A 22662-nucleotide genomic window follows, 5' to 3' on the forward strand; every position below is an offset into this window, starting at 1 on the left:
CTGTTACCAATAAAGGTCATTGCAAATCTTTGCACCACAAATCTGCATAGTGTACTTTAGATACAAGATTGGCATTAACATGTGTGGGCATGGGACTAGGCTGTCTATAAGGGCTTTGCTATCTCTAATTTCTATCTTGTAAAAAAGAAAAAACCCACAAATTTATAGAGTTTTCCACTCTATTCCTTGTTCTGTTTTATTTCTTGTGCACGCATAGGAGAAATGAAACATTAGAATGTCAGACCCCTTCATTCACATTACACTCAGTTACAGTTTGGATGGCACGATCACATTTCCCGTACACTCATATGATAATGATTTCCAATCAAAAATATTTCCCTTGGGAAATGAGTGGTCCAGGTAAACATTCTGGATAATGGAGGGTGATAAGACATGGTCCCACATATAAAGGTCACTTATTTCTCCCACAAAGCTTTGGGCCTTCTCAAAGCTGCCCCAGAATGTGTCTGGATCTTGCCCCAGCATGACAATGCCCTGTGGTTGGATCCTATGCCCTGGTCTCAGCACTTTTCTTAGGCTCCTTTTACCATTTACCCAAAAGGCTGTGAGACCAGATTTGGATTCCCAGGTCACACACATGTGACTCCCAAAGGTATTGAGTTTGGGGAGGGTGAAGTGCACTCCAGGACCGCTCAGGTACAAACTAAAGGTGCCATTAAACTCTTGCCACACATTGAGTTCATCATAGTACTTGGTGCGGTAGGAGAAAAGAATGATTTCTCGATTGGGCGGTAACTCTGAGGCCGCCTTCATGCAAAGTGTGAATGCTTCAAGACTCAAGGGCTGTGCTGGAGACAGAACAACATAGCTATTGTCTGTTTCTTCCGGGAAAATAAAGGCTTTTTCAAGGAGACCTAGGACAGAAATCATAGCTAGTTATAATCACACCTATCCCACAGCAACTGCAATTCTTCCATCATGACCCTCTTTGAGGCATGAATGGGTTTGATTAGAATAAGACCAGGAGAGAAGACAGAATGTGAGTAAGGCAACATGTCCAGAAGTAATGAAGAACCTTCCACAAACGTGTCCACCTTTCAAACCAAGTGTGTGATACCAGCTGAAGAGAAAAGGATTTACTTTTCAATATGTGATTTCATTCATTCTCCTTCACAGCCTTTGTGCTGCATGATAGGGTGGTTTGAATAAGTATTGCCAAATGGTGTGTCACGTGTGTGATCATGCTCAGTCGTAATAAGTGATGGGTGAACCTTGACATGTTCTGAGGTGGCTGGGCTTTGATGAGATCACCCATTCAAAAAGGCATATACTCAAGTATATTAGGGGGAAGGATGGTCCAGTGGCTGTCTCTTGTCTTATACTTAGATTGTAAACTCTTTGGGGGCAGAGACCATCTTTTTGTTCTATGTTTGTACAGCGCCTAGCACAATGGGGTCCTGGTCTGTCACTAAAGCTACAAGGCTCTATGGTAGTACAAGATAATAATAATAACCCCTGCCATTGAGAAACAGAGGAAAGGATAACAGTACTTATGTGAGCTTTTTCTCCCCTTTGAGGGCGAAGGGGAGTCTGTGATGGAAGCTTTTAAAAAAGAACAGAAGCTGTTAAAGAGGAAGAAAATCTGAGGTTTTTGCTTCAGCTAGTGCAGGATACAAATTATCACTGATATATCTTAAACATGACATAATTTAAAGGGACACTGTCACAGAGTTTGGGCCCAAAACTAGACCTTTAAAATTATTATAGTGTAACCCACACTCTCTCATGGCTCTCCTTAGAGCCCTGCGCAGATACAAAATTTGCATCCGCATCTGATCCATGATCCGCAAACATGGTCTCCAGATATCAAATAGATATCCGTGATTTGCAGGGCTCTAGCTCTCTGTACTTCTTGAGGAGATAGTCAATAGAAGCTCATGCTTTTAGGTGTAGAGGTCTTGGGTTCGCTGCTGACCGCCCATCCAGGGGCAGCATGTTACAATAGGAAGTAAATAATAATATGAGTATATCACTGCAGTTGCAAACAACGTAATTAAGACCGAGAAGAGAAAGTTGGTGGGTACGTTAAGGGGCTGGGATCAGGAGCCCTAGGTTTTATTTTCAATCTTACACTGACTCACCCTTTGAACATGGATACATTACTTATCCTTTTTTCCTCATTTAACCTCATTTACCCCCACCTGTAAAAGGAGGATAAAACTACTTGCATACCTCAAGGGGGCACGGGAGTTAGCAATGCCTAATGCTTTTAAACTGCTCTGAGACCCTCAGATAAAAGTACTATATAAAGTGTGAAATGTCATTACTATTTGAAGGTTTCACCTACAGCCCCCAACTGAAACCTCTCCAGCACATCATCAAGGCTCTACAACCTATCCGGAAGGACAATCCCTCACTCTCACAGACCTTGGGAGACAGGCCAGTCCTCGCTTACGGACAGCCCCCCAACCTAAAGCAAATACTCACCAGCAACTACACACCACGCAACAAAAACACCAACCCAGGAACCAAACCCTGTAACAAACCCCGGTGCCAACTCTGTCCATATATCTATTCAAGGGACACCATCATAGGACCTAACCACATCAGCCACACCATTGGGGCTCGTTCACCTGCACATCTACCAATGTGATATATGCCATCATGTGCCAGCAATTCCCCTCTACCATGTACATTGGCCAAACTGGACAGTCTCTACGCAAAAGAATAAATGGACACAAATCTGACATCAGGAATTATAACATTCAAAAACCAGTAGGAGAGCACTTCAGTTTCCCTGGGAGATGGAAAGGAAAAAAGACAACAAAAGACAGAAATCTGTGTTTTTATTAAACAAAGAAGGTGTTTGAAATATTGCTGATGCTTTTTGATTTATGCTGCTTTCAGTAATGGCCGAAAGTAATGTAAAATCAATGGCTCTGCCCTCCTGGGAATACCTTTAGCACAGGGTATTGTCACTCAAAAACAGACCTAAAAGTGGCAATTCTTCAACAAAAAAACTTCAAAAACAGACTCCCACATGAAACTGCAGAACTGGAATTAATTTGCAGACTGGACACCATCACATTAAGCCTGAATAAAGACTGAGAGTGGTTGGGTCATTACAAAACCTAAACCTAATTTCCCCCATACTAATTTCTCCCTATTGTTACTCACACCTTCTTGTCAACTGTTTGAAATGGGCCACTCTCAATTACCACTACAAAAGTTATTTTCCCTCCCTCGGTATCCTACTGTTAATTGAATCGTCTCGTTAGATTGACCTCGCACTTGGTAAGGCAACTCCCGTGTTTTCATGTATTTATACTCCTCCTGTATTTTCCACTCCATGCATCTGATGAAGTGGGGTCTAGCCCACGAAAGCTTATGCCCAAATAAATTTGTTAGTCTCTAAGGTGCCACAAGGACTCCTCGTTGTTTTTACTATTTGAAGGAGGCTCTGCTCCATACAGGCATGGGGTGGGAATAGGAGCAAGGTGGCTTTATTCCATGTATGTGGCTCCCCACAATCTGGTGCTTTTGTGGGGGTCTACCTGGCTCCTGGCATAAATTAAAATAGCCTCAGAGAGGCCCTAATAATTTATGTGTTACTGTCCACCACAGTCCTTAGGGGCCACTGCTATACCTGAGACTAGCCACAGTGCATCTGTGCTTTGGCCACGTCCCCTTCCCACTGGATGCCTTCTACACTGGGGTCTGTGAGAGGTGGTGGCACAGAGAGCTTGTGGGGGATAGGGAGGATGCTTGGGGGAAGGGTAAGTAGCTAGAACCATCCAGGGAAGCCCCTGTGCTAAAGGTATTCCCAGGAGGGCAGAGCCATTGATTTTACATTACTTTCGGCCACTACTGAAAGCAGCATAAATCAAAAAGCATCAGCAATATTTCAAACACCTTCTTTGTTTAATAAAAACACAGATTTCTGTCTTTTGTTGTCTTTACTCCTTTCCATCTTCCAGTTTTTCTTCTCTCTCCTTTTAAAATCTCTATCTGCTTCTCTTCCTCCTTTCTCTTTTCTCCAGAGTTCTACCATTTTTCATTGTTCTTTTCTGTGTGTTCATTCTCATTATTCTCTTTCCTGTGTAAAAGCAACCATGATCCCATGGAGTGTAGAACAACGCTCCCTCTCCATGTGCTTTAGCACTGTGTATGTGAGGAATAAGCATAAGCTTTATAGGAGGAATGGTATTAAAGCGAACCTGGGGGATCTGCAGTGATCTTGTCTGCCACATGAACTCGGGGATAATAATGAACAAGAGGTTCTCACTGAAGGTGACCTGAAGCCAGCCAGCCTAATCCCTGAAGCCAAATGTGCCTAAATCAGAATTTGGCCCCAGATATCTGCTATTACTACAGAGAATTTGGAACGTTAGCCCTGTAGTGTGGAACCTTGGGTGACATCACGGAATCATCCTGCCTAACTTTCAGTTGAATCTTGTTCATTACCCATTAGACAGAGAAGATGCTGTGTTTCCCTGGGGATGGGTGAAGAACACATGTGGGGAAATAATTTGGCCTCCCTTGTAAACCTGTAGAAAAGGGGAAATGGAGATGCAGATCTGCACAACTCCTTCCTGAGAAAGCTTGGGAAAGGAAGGGTGATCAATAGGGTGGCTCCAGTCATCTGTGTAAACAGTGGACGAAGAGGACTTTGGGTGATCTGGGAGACTGATAATCTATTCATACTGCAGAGGGAGGGAGAGAGTGTGTGTGTATATCACATATATGCTCCTGTAGTAAGTGTTTACATACTGTATTTTCCACTCCTGATTTTGATCTATCTGCTATTTTTTCCTTAGTGCATAATTTAAAACACTAGAAATAAGAACAACCCTCTAAATCTCCATAGTTTTATAACAATTACTTTATAGATTATAAAGAATCAGAACTGTGGAGAACAGTGATCCATCTGTGATAACTTTCTGTCACTGGATTATAACAAATGTTGAGGAGAGAGAATTCTATGCCCCAAGTAGTAATACAGATGAAGTAATGCAGATGGTTTGGTGGCAGCAGAAACACATGGAAATTACCCACTAAGGTTATGTTTTTCATTTATCCAGGAATACAATTCTGCTTTATACTCCACTCCAGGCAAGAGCCAGTGGAATCATCCCCTGGTGTAAAGCCATTTCCTGGGAAGATATTCTAAAATCTTTGGCCTCACCAGCCTCTCAGAGGTCCCAGTTTTCAGGAACAACCAGTTCAGATGACTGCTATTAATTAAACTGGGAAGAGCATCTTCAGTCTAAGGAAATATCCACCAGCTATGTAAAAAGACTTAAATTTGCAAAGTATATTTCAAGTAATAAAAAAGGGATTTATTTCACATTGTTGCCAGTTTGTTCTGCACAATGAGGTGTTTAACTAGCATTTCTAGAGATAATTTTTTTTGTCTCATCCTGAGCATACAGTAAACACCATCCACATCTATTACTTGCCTTTTCCTACATATACAGAACTGCAGCATCTCCTAATATTCTTCATTAAATGAGGAATTGATCTTCATGTAGCCTAAGTTTTGAGTGTGTGTGTTTGAATTAACCAGAACTACCGTTCTGTTTTACTGGATTCCGTTCAGGGCTTGTTTTGGGAAGTGGCATCAGCCAGTCAGCCTCAATGCTCAGGTAGCCTGGGAAATATGACATGTTCAGTATTGTTATTACCTTCTATTATTTGGAGGTACACAAATTACCTTCAACTATTTAGCATAGCGGGTCCCTTCCTACTTGTATGTGGGCCAGCTCCAGTCTATTGAGATTAGACATCACTTTCTCTTTTGTAATTCCTGTGGTTCAAAAGGTGTTTTCATCCCTTTGTAACCTGCAAATGTAATTACTCTCTAGTCATTTCAGACCCTAAGAACCATTTCTCCCCAATGCAGGTTAAGCGTCTCCATCTTGCAAAAGTCCATTTTTGAAGCAACTAACAGTTTACCTTTTCAAACCTCTAGCTTCAGAAGCAGGTTTTCAATCCCATAAAAAATTATCATCTTCACCACCCGCAAAATCATTCTTTCACAGGGGCTTTAATTAAAGCTCTGACCCAGCAAAGCATTTAAGCACATGCAAAACATCAAGCATGTGAGCAGTTCTATCAATTTTGATAGGGAGTAATCAAGTACTTAAATTTATATACATGCCAAAGTGCTTTGCTGGAACAAGGTCTGCAGAAGGTTGGCTATCAACCAAAAGGGCACGGTCTTAAAAATGTAATTTCAAGTTACCACTGGGTTAAAAAGAGACAAATCCTGTCTGAACAGAGTTAAATAAGCAGTTCTGATTATGATGATTGATTATTATTTATATTAAGATAGTGCCGTGAGGCTAAGTTTGTCTCTAAAGGAAATTGCATTGTATCCTTCCTCCTGGCACAGAAATAAGTAGGATAACACAGGTTTGATTATTTGCTTCTCCATCCCTGTATTCTGCACTTTTTCAGTTTAATCATCCTTGGGACTTTGTCAGAAATCATTGCATCAGCGTGTGTGAATGGACATGAAAAGAATCCAGAAGACTGGATTTTGGTAATTAAACACTGAGTCCTCATTAAGATTTAAGTTACACAGTAGAAAATAAGGCTAATCATTCAAGAAGTTCACCTCTCAGCAGTGGGAGAATTACACTGGCTGCAGGCCTTGCCTACAAACAATGAGAATCTTCCTCAACTCCAGCCACTGGTGGGTGGACAACAGTGTAACTGCACCTGTCCAAATGCCAAATATAGCCAAGGCAAACTGCTTTCAAGCAGACATAAATGGCACTCATGCAAATTGCGGTTGAGCTTGGCTACACTAGGGGTGTGCACTGGTACTGCTACCTGGTTGGTGGCTAGTGATGGCTGGGATGGAGGCAAACCTCCGGTGTAGGGAAGACATTAGCCTGAGGGAAGCTTTACATCTGATCGATAAATCTTTACATCTGATTGACTTTACATCTGATTGATAAATCGTATGGTTTTTTGCATCTCTATCCTTGCATTGACATTATGATTTTCAGCAATGTACTCACTTAAAGGGCTCACAGGCAGACCAAAGACCTGCACTTCACACAGACTGAGGTATTCAGCTCGCCCAGGAATGGTCACTGTCACATACCGCCCTTGCATTTCTTCACAGTCAAATGAGAGGGTTTCCTCATAATCCATGCGGAAAACTGTCCCACATCTGGAAAGAATAGCACTCTGATTAAAAGATAATGAGCTGTTGCACTATACATGGATAACTAAATCCATGACCAATTTGAATTTTTAAAAGATGTTACATTTTGAGTTAGGGTTGCACAAAACACAGACATATGCTCTTTTTGTCATTCTCATCACTAAAAAAAATGGTTAGTTCTATTTGCTTCAGACTTTTTCCTTTGGGCTGGGACTGAGCAGAAAACAATCTGAAACTACACTTTTCCTGTAAGTTAGAGTGGGCAGAAAAGCAGGCCCAAGAATGGAGAACATCTTGCAACCTTCACTCTGGAGTTGTGAATGAGTCCAGAATGAGTTAGTGAGCTCAATCCAGTTCCTAGTGGATGGGTATCCTCATCAGAAAAACCACCACCACAACTGGCACTAATTGGTACAGTGGTTGAGAGTCCTAGAAAAGACCTAGAACTGAACTAGGCATGGAGACCAAAACCCCTTCTTATTTCTTTAATGGTCTCTCCACATTAAGGTGGTAGCAAATGGTATAGGTAACATACGTACGGCCACTGCATGCATTCTAAGGATAAAAGGTCGTTCTCCAGAGCTGTCTCTCTAGCCATAACTAGTATTTAGTAAGGGAAAAAGAAACAGCTTCTAATTCATTCCATATTTCTTTGGCCCATAGTGAGTTTGATTTTGGTATGTTCATGCAATGACAGCTCAAGATTAGGAAGGATACCTGGGATTCTTTATTCCACCTCGTTCATTAGAGTTCCCAATCCGGATCTCAGCACCGTTTATCCGATCCTTGCAACAGTCTCCTCGGTTTGTTAATGCAACAGAGAAGATTTTATGCTCTGATTTCAAATCCAGCCTCCACCAGGGTGACCATTCTTTATGTGTGTGGGTACACTGTCCCATCAAAGCGTTGGCAGATAAAGAGCCATCGATAGCATTCTGAGCATTATAGGAGTACATATATCTGCTGGACTGGGAGGCAATACCATGTGGTGCTACATTTGGGACTGGAAAGAAAGACAGTTGGTTGTGAAATTACTACAGGTGTAGTACCAGGGAGACTAGTAGCTTCATCAAGGTAATCAGCCCAAGAACGTGTAAGAGTTAGTGCCAAGAGATACAAAATGCAGCTCTTTAATGGCAAAATAAGGAAACAGCCAAAGATCTACACATTTTGTTGAAAGAATTACCCCCATGCCCACAGCTGCAAAATAAAGTAGATTAAATAAATCAGTCAAGATCTAGCCTATCAAAATCATAAGGCAGAGGCCTGCTTCAGCTATCTGCTGATCCTTATTTATCCGGTCTCTAATATTGAGAGACAGCTGGCAAATGCCATGCCACATGGTTACTGTCAAGCCAAGCTAAGCCACTTCTCAGCATAGACTGGACATGCTTGGCCTCTGGGATGTCAGATACCTCCACCGACGCTCTACATTGCGTGGGTTAATCTCGCTCAATTTAGACACATCTTTTACTGAAAACTGGCTGGTTGGCTGCCCTACTAATAGAATCAGGTGTCTGCAGAGCACTGTGGAGGACTGGCAGCTCTTTTCCTCGCCTCTTCTCAAGCAGTGACATCCTGCCACATTGAAGTCAATGGGAGTTTTGCCATTGACTTCAATGGGTCCAGGATTGCACCCAGCTCACTTTATAGTTGCTCACTATAGGGGATATTGATTTGCTTGCTATGGCCCCAGTTCAGGAAAGCATCCCTTTTCCAGGACAGGACTTAACTTTAAGTGCTCTCCTGAATAGGGATGGCCTTAAGCATGTGCTTCAGCACTTTCCTGAATCAGGGCCTGTCACAATATGCTATTGGCATGCTTGCTGTAGGCAGCACTATACACTGGTGCACTCTCCCTGTGACATGTGATATTAGGGTGTACTGTGGACAGATATTATTTGTGCGTGCTATCGGTTTGTAGTGATGAAAAGATAACTCAAAACCTCTATGAAGTGTTAGTAAAGAGAAAGCTGGAGACTAAGATGTGCTGCATTCCAATCTGCAAGCACCAGCTATATTGTATTTCATATGGCTGAGCTTAAATGAGGTCTGGAAAACCTTATCAAGCACTGCTAATTGTCCCAGACTATTCTGGCTCCTGTCACAGACTCTTGAGGTGACCCATGCCTGGCGATAGTGGGGGTGGGGGGGTGGGGTGGAGTGAGGGTAGCCAGCTTCAGCAGTATTACTGAGCATGCTCAGTCTGTGTGAGCATGCTCAGTACAAGCCAAGCAGCAAATCTGGGGGGGGGTGGCCAACCCTGCCCGCTTCCCTCCCGCAGTGTGCCAGGCTCACCATGTAAATGCTCTCTGATGGGCTGGGCAGCATAATCCGAGGCTATCTGCCATGCCTGGTTGGTTTACCAATGAGTAAGACTGCGAGTTTGTCACGGAGGTCATGGCTCCGTGACTTTCCGGGAGCTTGTGACTTCTGCAGTGGCCGGGTAGTGTGACTGGCCCCGGGGGCCACCTGGGTCAGCTATACCAACCATTGCTGGGGCAGTCTTGGGCCACCCCCCCTCCCCAGCAGCAGCAGGCATTTCAGTGTGGGAGGGGGGTTACTTTTACTAAAAATACCTGTGACTAAAACGTAGCCTTACTAATGAGTCTTGGCAGTCTCCCTGTGGCCATACAAGCTAGAAAACAAACAGTTCAGCCTGGCCAGGAACACAAGGTGACATTCTGACCCTATTGAAATGAATGGGAATTTTGACATTGACTTCAATAGGGCTGGGATTTCACCCAGGGTGAAGAGGAAGCACTGCTCCCACGAAGCCGCCTATAGCTACCTCTGCAGTGCTGGTGGCCTGTATACACCCCAACACCTTGTGAACGGATGATGAGACTTCTCCTGTTGTGTATTCTGAGAAGATTTATTTGCTCAGTTCCCAAAAGGCTTCTGCACGCTTTCACAGGCACCATTTATCAGCGCTCACTATAGGTGTGTATTAGCAATGCAGTGGAGATTTGCAGTTTCAGCATGCTCTGCATATAGGCAGGAGCTGAACAAGTAGGCAGAAACTGTCTAGTGGTTACGGTGATTAAGAGTCAGGAAACTTGGAGGCTCTGCCACGGACTTGCTCTTATAGCCTGGTCAAGTTGTTTAATTTCTGTGATCCTCAGGTTTCCTTTCCATACATATAACACCCACCTTTGCAAAATACTTTGAAATCCTTGGATGAAATGCACTGTATGAATGCAAAATATTATTGCTACCTGCTGTAGGTTAGTAGCATTATTTATAGGCCACCGAGCTAGGCATTTTTCCATATATGTGTAGAATAACAAATGATAGACTTGTGCTCTCTCTATTACAGCTTGGGACTATAAAGTGTGTGTTCTAGGACAGTGGTTTTCAAACTTTTTTTCTGGCGACCCAGTGGAAGAAAATTGTTGATGCCCATGACCCAACGGAGCTGGGGATGAGGGGTTTGGGGTGTGGGAGGGGTTAAGGGCTGGGGCAGAGGTTTGGGGTGTTAGGGGCAGGGCAGGATGCGGAGCCCTGTGGCCCCCACGCCTAAGAGCCGGACCTGCTGCTGGCCACTTGTGGGGCACAGCGCGGTGTCATAACAGGTAGGGACTAGCCTGCCTTAGCCGGGCAGCATCGCCGACGGGACTTTTAACGGCCCGGCTGGCAGTGCTGACCAGAGCTGCTGCGATCCAGTGCCTGACACTCTGCCACCCAGTACTGGATCGCGACCCATGGTTTAAAAACCACTGTTCTAGGTTCTATAAAGCACGTGCTGAATAGTCGCTCTGCAAGCCTGTGCCAAGTGAACATAGAGTCCAGTCTGTCTAGCTGTATTCCATCATCCATATCAAATTGGCAGCATTTACCTCCTGTTGTTGTCTTTGGTGCTCGGAGTGTTTCACCTGAAACATAGTCAAAAAAACCAAATCATTACCAGAGCTGGTCACATAGCAGAAGGGAAGCATGAATGTGTTTGTTCTTATGTACTGGGCCACTTTTCAAAAGAAAAAAGATGCCAGATCCAAAATTTTGCCCCGGACATGTAATTACTGTTGGGTTTCTCAGAATTACTCCCTTATCCAAGCTTTCCTTTGGCTCAGCGCTGCATTACATACAAGTCTCTCCTGTGAGGGTTCTGGGGCACTGGACCCAGACGCTGATTTCGTGATTGACATCTAACACAAAACTGAGGGGATCTGCCTATAGACTTCATTGCTTGTAAAGCATTTTGAAGATGTATCGTGTTATGTGGGTGATCATGCCCCCCCCCCCCGGATAAATGTTTCCTATTGGGTATTAAATGTTGTGCCCTTGGCACGGGGCTTTATTGTGCCACATCACGCCTTACCATTGCTGGTGTACTTTTCATTATGATGCACCCAACACCTTGCCTCTGAAGTATATGGTGCTTGTCTACCTTTTGCCTAGAACTAAATTATTCTGCCGCAATATATCATCGCTCATTTAGCCCCTTATGAGAAAGTCAAATGACCCAGAGCCTTTTCTGTCTGGTCAGTCTGACGCTGCATTTCATCCCACTATTACCTTCCCCTCCTTCATCTCAGTCTGGTGTTTTCCATTTGGCTGAAATTATTTGTCCCTGGCTGGCACTGTTGGGCGTAAGGACTCCATTAAAGTGGCTGCCAGTGATGCTTGATGAATAGGCTGGACAGGAAGGCTGAAGGCCAAGGTGGACAATAACAGTACCAAAAGGCCTAATGAAACATATCAAAGATATGCTGGAGAGCAGACCCCCTAAGGTCAATCAGTTCCAGTATCCACAGGAGATCTCCCAATGTACCTCTTTTGGATTTAGACATCCCCTTTCAGTGCTTTGGCCTTGACCCTACCTTCCTATGAAAAGAAAATGATCCTGATTCTCCACTGCCTGGCAGCCTGTGTAGTCATTCATATCTGTACAAAGGGAGCATATAAAGGGAGTAGATCAAAGTACACTATGGAAGCTTTCGTGCATGACAGCTAGTGTGCTGTAGATTTACACCCCATCTTACCATGCATGAATTCTCTGTATAGAAAAGCCTTAAATCAGATTTTTTTTACTCACTTACCCCATTGATAGTGTTTTATGCTCATTCTGCACTCCCTCTGCACAGGGCTCCAGTAAATTTTGGGGGGAACTTTCCCCAAACACAGCCAGAAATCTATTGTGTGTGAATTCAGTAACTGTACTCACCAGGGAAAATCAATGGCAGACCAAACACCTGCACTTCACACAGAGTCAGGTACTCAGCTCGCCTTGGGATGGTCACAGTCACATAACGCCCTTGCATTCCATGACAGTCGAATGACAGTGTTTGCCCACGCTCCATGGACTCAACTGTAGCACATCTGGAAATGAACAGGATCTTATTCACAGAGAGTGGTAAGAGCTGTTATGCATTGTGAACCTGAGAGAGCACTAGCACCATGAAGTCTGTATCTGTGGAATGAAAGCTCCCATCTCTTGTATGCTCACGCGCTGAAATAAGCACATGTTGGCCGGGATTTTCAAAAGGGCCTAAGGGACCTGGGTTCCTCATATCCTTAGGCCTTTTCAAATGTCTCAGCCATGAGGTTGATCACTTAAAAGTGTTTCTATTAATGATTTTCTTAAATGACGTAGCTATTAAAATGAAGTCAGTGAAACACGAACACCGTTCATGCAGTAGTATGGTTAAGAATGTAAAAGTCAAGATAAGCATGGTTACCACAAAAACAGGGACCTCATGTGCTTTGTAGCCACTCAGAAAACCAAAGAATTGATTTTTCAGTCACAATGGTGCATAATTCTCTGCATTGCATCCTTTTTTAAAAGGAACTACAACAACAAAAAGCTACTGTATTTTCTTGCCATTCTCCAGCTCTTCATCTTGTCCAGCTGCTGTTTTAGGAGCTCTGCAGGACAGAGTGTCTGGCTGGGAACATAAGGGCATGAGGAGCAGAAGAGGCTGAAGCCCTGCCTTCTCCGAACTGCACTGCATTCTGCAGCATTATTCAGCAATTCTTCTTATTCATAGAGTTTAAGGCCAGAAGGAACCATTAGGTCATCTAGTTTGAACTCCTGTATATCACAGACCATTACATTGCACCCAATTACCCCTGTATTGAGCCCACTAATTTTTGTTTGGCTAAAGCTAACTTCCAGAAAGGCAGCCAGTCCTAATCTGAGGACCTCAAGAGATGGAGAATCCACACTTGTCTTGGCAGTTTGTTCTATCACTATTAAAACATGTACCTTAGCTACCTATTAAAAAATTGTTTGATAACCTGTGTGGCCCCTAACCTGAGAGATCAAAAAGAAAGCAGTGGCAGGAAGGGTTGGAGCATCATCTAGGGACTTGTCTACACTGAGAAATTACATTGTGTCAGAACATGACTTTGAGGAGTTATGGTAACTAGCAAGATGGGGATTGATTCTTGTGTATACTGAGGCCCCTTTATGCTGTTGACAGTGTAAAATCCCTTAAAGTGAGGGTAAATTACTGTCAGAGCAATATAAAGGGGCCTTAGTATAGACAAGAATCAGGCTTTTGCTATATGCAAGGACTGTCACACTCATCATCGTGTCAGCTGGGTTATTCATGACCCACTGACACAAAGTTAAACACAACAGTCCTGTGGCCAGTGAGTGCAGTTTTGCTTAACATGTAATCATTTACCATGACTTCTCAGGGCTGTGTTCTTACACAACATAATTTTCCAGTGTAAGGTGCAGCTCACCTGGAGTAAGGCCACCAAATCTGCCCTTGTTTGTAAGTGCAACAGCATTATTAGTACAATACTAAATGCTGTGAGAATTTTATATATTTCTTGACTTTGGTGGGTTTTGATTAGCAACCAGTTAAAAGGTTTTTGCATCGATTGATGCACAAGACTTGGATTGGTTTCAGAGTAGCAGCTGTGTTAGTCTGTATTCACAAAAAGAAAAGGAGTCCTTATGTCACCTTAGAGACTAACAAATCCTCACATATGGGAAATGACCATCTGAGAAGACTGACTTTTCACCACTCTGCAGGAGCGTGGAAAAGACTGCACATAAAACCTGGGCTCAAGTCCTGTACAGGAAAGGTACCCAGTCACTTTCATTCAGTTTTCTTCTACATGCTCAAATACTTCCGCAAACTACAACAGACCAGTACCTGGGATTCAGTGTCCCACCAAGCTCTGATGAGTTCCCAATCCGAATCTCTGCACCATTGATCCTTTCTTTGCAACAGTCACCTTGATTTGTGATCACCACTGAGGACACAATAAATGTTTTGCTCAAATCCACTGTCCACCATGGCTGGAACTCTCTGCGTGTTTGTGAGCACTGTTGGCTCGGGAAATGGTTCAATAAAGATCCATCAGTGGCCCTCATAGGATTGTCCTCAATCTCTCTGGTGCTAGACTGGGAGGCTGTTTTCCCCAGGGCTACATTAGGAGCTGTAAAACAACAAACACAGTTCTTATGCATCACCTGCTTTGGAGAGAAGTGCTAGAGTAAGAACAGCTTGATTATCACAGAAAGGAAATGTGGCAGTTTATAAGATGCACTGAGTTAATGAGCCAGAGTTCCAGTCCATTTCCTCAAGGACAGGAGTTCAATTCTCAGCTCTGGTCACCATTTGCAGTTTCAGCAGAGAGAAGCCAAGGACTGAATGGGCCTGGAAACTGAACTTTCCTATCACCCCTATGAAGCCTGCCCCTCCAAACCCATCAGGGTAAAATGCCTTGGAGAGAGAGTGAGGAACTACCTGAGGGAAACTCGGACTGCTCTCTGCTCAGGGATCTAAAGAGTACTTCCATCTTTGGGGGCTGCAAATGCAGCACTTAAAGGTCAACATTGATTTTGAATTTGGATTTTACATTACAAATATCACCGTTATGGTTCAGATATAGAGTGCATTTCTGTAGCTCCTGTTGCCCAATTCCTCCAATCTAAGGATTCTTCTATAGGGCTCAAAATTACCTGACGGTCAGACAGCCCTGATCAAAACTGTGCAAATGGAAAGTGAACTATTCCAGTGGGGACGTATGATTTTTCCCACAAAGAGAAATTTTTACTTTCCCCGTAAGGCTGTAGCAGGGGATGTACCTGACACCACAATGATGATTTGCTCAGGAACCCAGTATCATGTTTAAAAAAACCCTCCAATATTTACCTGCTCTAGAGTTATTCAGAGTGATCCATATGTCCGTTTCAAAATGATCTGAAAAATTAAGCAGAGCAGGAGTCACAAGATGCCTTTGAGGACAAGGATCATTTATCCTATTGCGTGTTCCTTGTTCCCAGTACTAGAGCACAGCCCATGTCTTCTCTCTGCTGCTTTCCCCCAGCAGGCATAACAGAGAAACCTCACTTCCTGGTAGTTTACCCAGGCAAGGTCAATGTTTCAGTGCACATGGGAGAAAATGGGCAGCAGCAATCTGTATATTCCAGGATCTGGAAATCTGCGGAGACCACCTCTTCACCATTTGGCTCGGATCTATTCTAGGATCTGCTCACAGGTATGTCAGCTTTATAAAAAGTCAATTTTTTCTGTTAAAATTGTTTAGCTACTAACACTTATGTTTACTTGAACTGAAAGAGACTACAGGAAAAATATTCTTCTCTGTTCTCTATTTTTCTCTTTATTTTGTGCATTTTACACACTTTGTATACTGTTATAATGGAGGTTGGGTGGAACCTGGCTAAAGCTGGTGGCTATGATAGCTGCCCTTCGTTTAGGACAAAGGTAAGCAGTTAAGCTCCTTTTTGGAGTAAGGTAACTGAAACAAGAAGGACCACAAACAAAACACAGACCATACGCAAGGCTGGTCAGAAGCTAAGCTATGTGATTGGAGGGGTTTCACTGGCAACTGAATACCAATACAGTTGGCTGGATATTGTTTGGTGGAGGTGTGTGCATCTGTGAGCAGAAGCAGAAGGAGGCAGATAAGGCAGCAGGAAAGCCAAGGAGACAGCAAAAGGAGCTCTTTCAACAAGACAAAGCCAAGAGGGAGAGCTTTTGGGGCACAGTGCTGGCTGGACAGTGGTTTGGAACTGTGAGCAAGGAAACTGCCTTCTGCTGTTTAATTCCTACTGTGTTCTGGGAAACAGGACTCTGTGCACATGCCTCGTAAATAACCAGGATTGCTCCAAAGAAATACCTGACTCCATAATCAGTTTCTTCTCCTAATGTCAACAACACACAAGACTCCAAATACTGGCTAACACGTTCAGGTAAAAGGGGTAACAATACCATGAATTTCATGGTCTCCCCCATACAGTTAGTCTATGTTCTCTGTTTGGATGCATTGTTCACACAGCAACAAGGAAGAGAAAAACATTTTAAAAACAAGAAAATTAGATAGTAAAAATCTATTTACTTTTAACACATGTTTTGAAATTGACTGGCTCTCAAGTTGGCATCCCTTTAATATCTAATAAGTTCTATAATGTGTGGCTATGTTTATTAATAATAATTAATACACATATAATTAATCTACATGCAGAACTTTGAAGATGTAAGACACTAGATGAATGCTAATGATTATATTATGTTTTGGCAGGAAGATAGGCTATCATCTAACAGATCTTTTCCTTCTGTAACTGCTAAGATCCAAAAGGAGTTGCAAAACTTAAAGAGTGTGAAGAAGTGAAGGCAAAGTTGGATGAAGTTTGTATCAAAAGTGAAATCAAGCCAGTGGCATACATGGGCAAAGTTCTGAAGGTGATAAGAGGCTGATTTACAGACAAGGAAGATGTGAGAAAAGGAGAAAGAAAAATCAGGACAAAGGGAGAAGACAGAGTTGGGTTTTATGATTCTCCTCTTACCCAACAGAATCACTTCTGGTTCTGGAGACATCTAAGAAATAGAAGTGAAGCAAGCAAAGTAGACCAGGCCTGTTGCATCTCATTTCATCTTTCTTATAAGATTCTAACTTACCTCCATTGGGGATCCTTGGGCCCAGAGTTTCATTGAGCATGAGGTCTACAAAAGAATAAAAATGAAAGCAAAAGTAAACAAAAAATACTCAGTTTCCATCCTGAGTGACACAAACTAGTGCTGTCCAGAGGACAACAATTCCATTTTGCACAACTTTTGATGTTTCTAAATTTGTTTTCGTTCCACATTGGAATGAAAAAAAAAACAAACCCACAACCTTTTGAATGTTTTCACTAATCAGAATTGTGTGACATCCATTTTCAGATTGACAACCAGAACTTTTCTATTTCAGGGGTAGCCTTGTTAGTCTGGATCTGTAAAAGCGGCAGAGTCCTGTCAGAGGTATTCACCCATGAAAGCTTATGCTCCAATACATCTGTGAGTCTATAAGGTGCCACATGACTCTTTGCCGCTTTTTCAGTTTGAGTCAGTCTCTTTCTGGTCAAAAGTGACCAAAGATCCCTGGACCAAAACAAAAAACAACTGCCCCCACCTCAATATCCTTCCCAGTGAAACATTTGTCAAAACCGATCTGTTTTGACTTTGACAAAATCACATACTGTACTTCAACAAAATTTCATGTAGTCAAAAATGTTCCAACCATCTCTAAAACTAACTCCCCAGTCTGCCTGCCTGATAGCAGTGCACAAAAATGGCCAATGAAACAAACTAAGACTTATATGCATTTCTTCTGAATCTCTAATATAAAGTGAAGGTGAGTCTGGGAAGGAATCACCTACTTCTGGGATGCCCTCTGTCATACACACCTACATTTAGAATATTCATTAAGGGAGCTGAAACAGTCATTCCATTGCTTTACTTCTACCCTACACTTCTCTCAGATGTGTGACTGGCTCAAGAGGGTCAGCCAGCCAACTTGCCTGTGGAGAGCAGAGAGCTTGCACCAGCTCCAGAATAGAGACCAATTACACCCAGCCTTAGGTGGCAGCATCCTGCTTTTGTGCCAAGGACTGTGCACCGTCCAGTCTGGTCTTGTGGCTCACCCTGATTTTAAGCAGGAGCATAAAAAGGACTCACCTGATGGCATGGAGCAGCGGAGTCCCTGAGAGAGAAAAGGAGCTTGTCTTGGATGCTGGTGCAGCAGCAGTGATAAAGAAGGAATTTAGGGTATGTCTCCACTGGGGCTGGAAGGTGTCATTTCCAGCTTTACGAGACATATTCATGCTAGCTCTGAGAAGCTATCTGATTCTATCTAAGACCAGAGGTTCGTGCTTGGGGCAGCTAGCCCCTCCCATGCTTGTGCCGCTATGGCTACACTCCTATTTTTAGTGCACTTGCTCTATCAGAGCTAGTGTGGGTATGTTTCCTCAAGCTGGAATTTACACCTTCTGGCTCCAGTATAGCCAGACCCTTAGTCCAAGGTTAGCTCAGAGCCAGCTTGGCTCCACATGGTGCGTCCATCTATTGACTGTCTACAACTCTCACGGGTGACAAGAGGACCTGCAAGCCCAGCAAGCTTTTTAGGCCCACTACCTATCTTCATTCAGCAACAATGCCAGGCAATTCAAAATGATAGTAACGTTCTTTAGTCTGGAATTTTCAAAGAAGCCCAAGGCAGTGAGTCATCCAAAGCCCACTAGAATTCACTGGGATTTGGGCCCCTGACTCCTCTGAAAATACCTTAGGAGACAAAAACAGTTTCAGGATTGTTAGCACCATTTTAGGGTTTATGTTTCCCAACAGCATTTTGCCAGGTATTTTATGCTGGAAAAATTGTAAGCCACAAGCCTAGTTTCTTAGTTAAATGGACATTGTCAACTAGGAAAAAAAAATCACATATTGTCTGCAATTTTGTTTGTTACTTTGGTAATGGGTAACATCTAATGAGATTATCTCCCCCCCCCCCCATTTGTTTACAGTGGCCTAAGTTTTACACTATCTAAGTCCAGGAGGGTTTTGACTCCAATGAGAGTATGTGCAGGCCCTTTGTGTATTTGACAGCATTTTGTGCATAGTCAGTTTCAGGGTTCTTTTGTATGTTACACATCTATAGACATCTGTAAACATCAACAACTGGAAAGCAGGGAAAAAAATCAAGTCATAAATGGCTGTCTTTCAGGAACTGGAGTTTTTTAAAATGAGTTTATGAGAGCAGAGAAGGAAAATTAAACAAACAAACAAAAATTCCCAGAAGCAGACACTAAAACCAGAACCCAAGCATAAGGCACAGAAAACCAGGGAAGCCAAGGAAAAAGATGGAAGGAAACAGAGGCTATGTCTACACTAGAGGCCTTACAGCGCCACAGCTGTAACAATGGAGTTGTGCCGCTGTAAAGTCTCCCATTTAGCCGCTCTGTGCCGAGGGAGAGAGCTCTCCCATTGCAATAATTAAACCACCCCAATGAGCGGCGGTAGCTATGTCAATGGGAGAGCTTCTGGCGGTGTAGCATATGTCCATCTGGGGGTGTTTTTTTTCACAGCCCTGAGTGACATACGTTTTACTGACAAAAGTGCTCGTGTAGGCACAGCCAGAGAAAGACAAACAGACACAAACTGTTCTTTAAAAATGTCGGACAACATTCATACCGATCCTTGACACAGTTCCAAGCGTCTCACACTTTGTTTACCATCTCTGTGCTCACCGTCAAATTGGAGACTTCACTGAGTCACAAACCTCATCAAAACTCTCTTTGCAGCAGAACAGGCTTTCCCACATTTCTGGTGTGTCCTTTTCAGCACACCACGCACTTGAGTATGTTTAATTCCACTGATCAGAAAGCATGTACACACATCCATGTAGATCTGATTCTCTCCAGCCAAGGGGAGCCATGCATCTGAACACAAGCCAATACATTCCATTGGAGCAATGCTCTACTTACCAGAAGAATTTACTGGTAGACCAAACACTTGGACTTCACACAGTGTGAGGTATTTTCCTGTGCCTGGGATGGTCACAGTCACATACTGCCCTTGCATTCCTTCACAGTCAAATGAGCGTGTTTCCCCAGGGCCCATGGAGTCGATCTGGGCACATCTGGAGTTGAACCAGATTAATAGCCATTATTATTATTATACTTTGACAACAACAATAGCTCAGATCACGGGGGGAGGTGGGGGAAGGATGAAAAATACAAAGTGGCCCCATAATTCAGCAAATAAATGTCATCATCATCTTATTTTTCCTCAGTTATTTGTTAAACAATGAATCACTATTAAGGCAGAACAACACACACAGACTATTTACTCTAGTGTCGTCTATAGCAGTGCTATAGATAAGGTTGATTCTACAAGTTTGGCATGAGGATCTTTAGGGCCAAATTCTGCCACCTTTACTCACATTGTGTAGTACCTCACTCCTCAAGGAGTTTCCAGGTAATACTCATAAGAGTGGAAGAATCTGATGCTGAATCATTTTAAACAACAGCTTTCTTTAAATCGATACTGTAGATTCATTAAATCAGTGGTCTCCAAAGAAGAAGAAGAGCTGCCGCCGAAGACGGAGCAGGGAGAGCCGAGCTGCCGCCAGCATGCCGCTGAAGAATCAAAGGTCCGGGAGCACTGCTCCTTCGGCAGCGCTCCTCCTGCTGCACACCCCCAGGGATGGTCTTGCGCACCCCCTGGGGTGCGCGCACCTCACTTTGGAGGACACTGCATTAAATCAATGTCCCATGGCAAAGCGGTTCTTAGAAAGAAACTGTGAAAGTCTAATTAAAGGACCAATCTTGGTTCAGGAGCCACTAGCTTGGTCCTCTGCACTCACACACAATAGTACCATGAGGGACTCGGCATGAATGCTGGGGTTTGTGCTTCTCACTTCCAGTGCAGCATCAAGAGTCTTAAGAGAGCAAAAAGCTGATCATGCAATTACTAGCAGGAGAAATGAGGAAATTACTTTTAGCCTCTAAAACCCCAACTACACATCATGCTTGATAGAAACCATTTTAAAGCATGTTAAAAGCACACACACAAACACACGCACAAACACAAGTGGTATGAACAGAGGCAGTTGTGCTGGCCAATGGGAACTGAGCATAGCTTAATTAAAACCATTATGAGCAACAAAACCATTTGAGATCTGTTCTAACCACTTCCACTACATTTCCTTCTGTGTGCTCAAGCGCTTTCATTCAGACCATCAGAGCATATTACCTGGGATTTGTTGTGCCGCTTCTCTCCGGCGAGCTCCCAATTCGGATTTCAGCCCCGTTTATCCGCTCTTCACAACAGTCTCCTCGATTGGTGATCTTTACTCTGAACACTTGAACCCTTGCTTGCAAATCCAGTGTCCACCATGGATTAATTTCTAAATCCGTGTGACTACATTTGCCTCTCAGGTAATCACTGGATGGGGACCCATCAATGGCATTGCCAGGGTTTCCATATTTGTCATAGATGCTGGACTGCGATGCTACACCTTCAAGTGCCACTTCAGGAACTGCAGGAAATAATCAGGAATACCCTGTTTTACTGCAGGTGAGCTTAAAGTTTTGAATGACAAACCCTGTTTGCACTGGCAGAGAAATTCTTAAGGGAACGCTTTCCCAGATACAACCTGAAGGAATAGCTGGCAATATTGTAAAACTCTTTTCAGGGAAACATTTTAGCTAGAAGGTCTTGGGGTAGGGGAGTGCATTCCATTGTCTGCATTTGGGAGCTAAAAGCGTCTTTCAGAATCATGATCAAGTCTGTCAATGGTCAACAGAGAAAACAGATGGCATGTAAGAGGGTACCACACCACTGGTTCTGTAGCTGCATCTGGCAGTGATGGACTTGGCCTGCTTATAGGAATCCTTCCCACTAAAATAATTAGATAACAGGGAGGGGAGAAATAAAATAAAAGAATAATCTCTAAATAGCATTTACCTTCATCAGTAGACAGTCCCTTCAAGGCTAGGATAAGCAGCAGGGAGAGGGTATGTAACATGGTTGGATAGTGACCTTTTCACTCTATTTGCAAACAAAATATTCAATTTCTGTGTCTGAAAAATGGACAGCTCCCCTATTCTGGGAGATGGAAGGATTTTGAGGGTTATTAAACTCATTTGAGCACCAATATTCTCCAATCAGAATTGTTCTAAAAAGAGGAACATTTTGTTACCATTGGCTCTTATCTGGCAGAACAAATAATTAAAGGTCCCTGTGACTGATCAAGTGGGAAGAAAGATCAATAATGAGTGGGGAACTGCACAAGGGTAGAGTCCCATGTCCATGCAGAGTCCCACTGAATTCAACACGTTTCTGCCGGGCTCTGCCCACACATAACACATTGCAGGATCAGTGGCCAAGTCTGTAAAGTTTTAGAGCAACACTGTTTCATGACCTGCCAATAAATAAATTCTTGGAGTGTATTGGGGGCAACTCCTTACTTCCAAAAGTGGAGGAAGTAACCAGGGGGACTGCCATTTTAGAGGTGATTCTAATCAGCAGGGAGGAATTGGTAGCAAATCTGAAGGTGGAAGGCAATTTGGGTGAAAGCGATCATGAAATGACACTTTTCATGATTGTAAGGAAAGGAAGGAGTGAGAGCAGCAGAATAAGAACAATGGACTTCAGAAAAACAGACTATAAAAACTCAAGAGAGCTGGTAGGCAAGGTCCCATGGGAAAAAGCTCTAAGGGAAAAGGAGTTCAGGAGAGCTCTCTTAAAGAGAGCATATCAAAGGCACAATTGCAAACTACC

The 22662-nt window shown here is 43.3% G+C and overlaps 1 protein-coding gene across 1 annotated transcript; it reads right to left on the bottom strand.

The window, feature by feature from the left end:
* Positions 1–267: 267 nt before the first annotated feature.
* On the bottom strand, positions 268–21392 carry LOC144259404 (pentraxin fusion protein-like). The gene is made up of 11 exons (XM_077807618.1): positions 21133–21392; positions 19863–20017; positions 17023–17067; positions 15256–15303; positions 14251–14536; positions 12306–12460; positions 10978–11013; positions 7856–8141; positions 6990–7144; positions 5534–5611; positions 268–875 (listed from the first exon to the last, which is right to left on the bottom strand). Exons 2-11 carry the CDS (start codon positions 19996–19998, stop codon positions 268–270), a joined length of 1833 nt encoding a protein of 610 aa, XP_077663744.1. The 5' UTR covers positions 19999–20017; positions 21133–21392.
* Between the last annotated feature and the right edge of the window lie 1270 nt (positions 21393–22662).

Source organism: Eretmochelys imbricata, chromosome 1 (genome assembly GCF_965152235.1).
Source record: "Eretmochelys imbricata isolate rEreImb1 chromosome 1, rEreImb1.hap1, whole genome shotgun sequence".
In the NCBI taxonomy this organism is placed as follows: domain Eukaryota; kingdom Metazoa; phylum Chordata; order Testudines; family Cheloniidae; genus Eretmochelys; species Eretmochelys imbricata.

Excerpts from the sequence above, each read along its gene's own strand:
- LOC144259404 (XM_077807618.1), bottom strand. The coding sequence starts at position 19,998 with ATGGGCCCTGGGGAAACACGCTCATTTGACTGTGAAGGAATGCAAGGG. Across the intron at positions 12,461-14,250 it reads GGTGGGACACTGAATCCCAG|ATGTGCTACAGTTGAGTCCA; the intron begins GTACTGGTCTGT and ends GTTCATTTCCAG. Across the intron at positions 876-5,533 it reads GAATCCAGTAAAACAGAACG|GTCTCCTTGAAAAAGCCTTT; the intron begins GTAGTTCTGGTT and ends TTTCTGTCCTAG.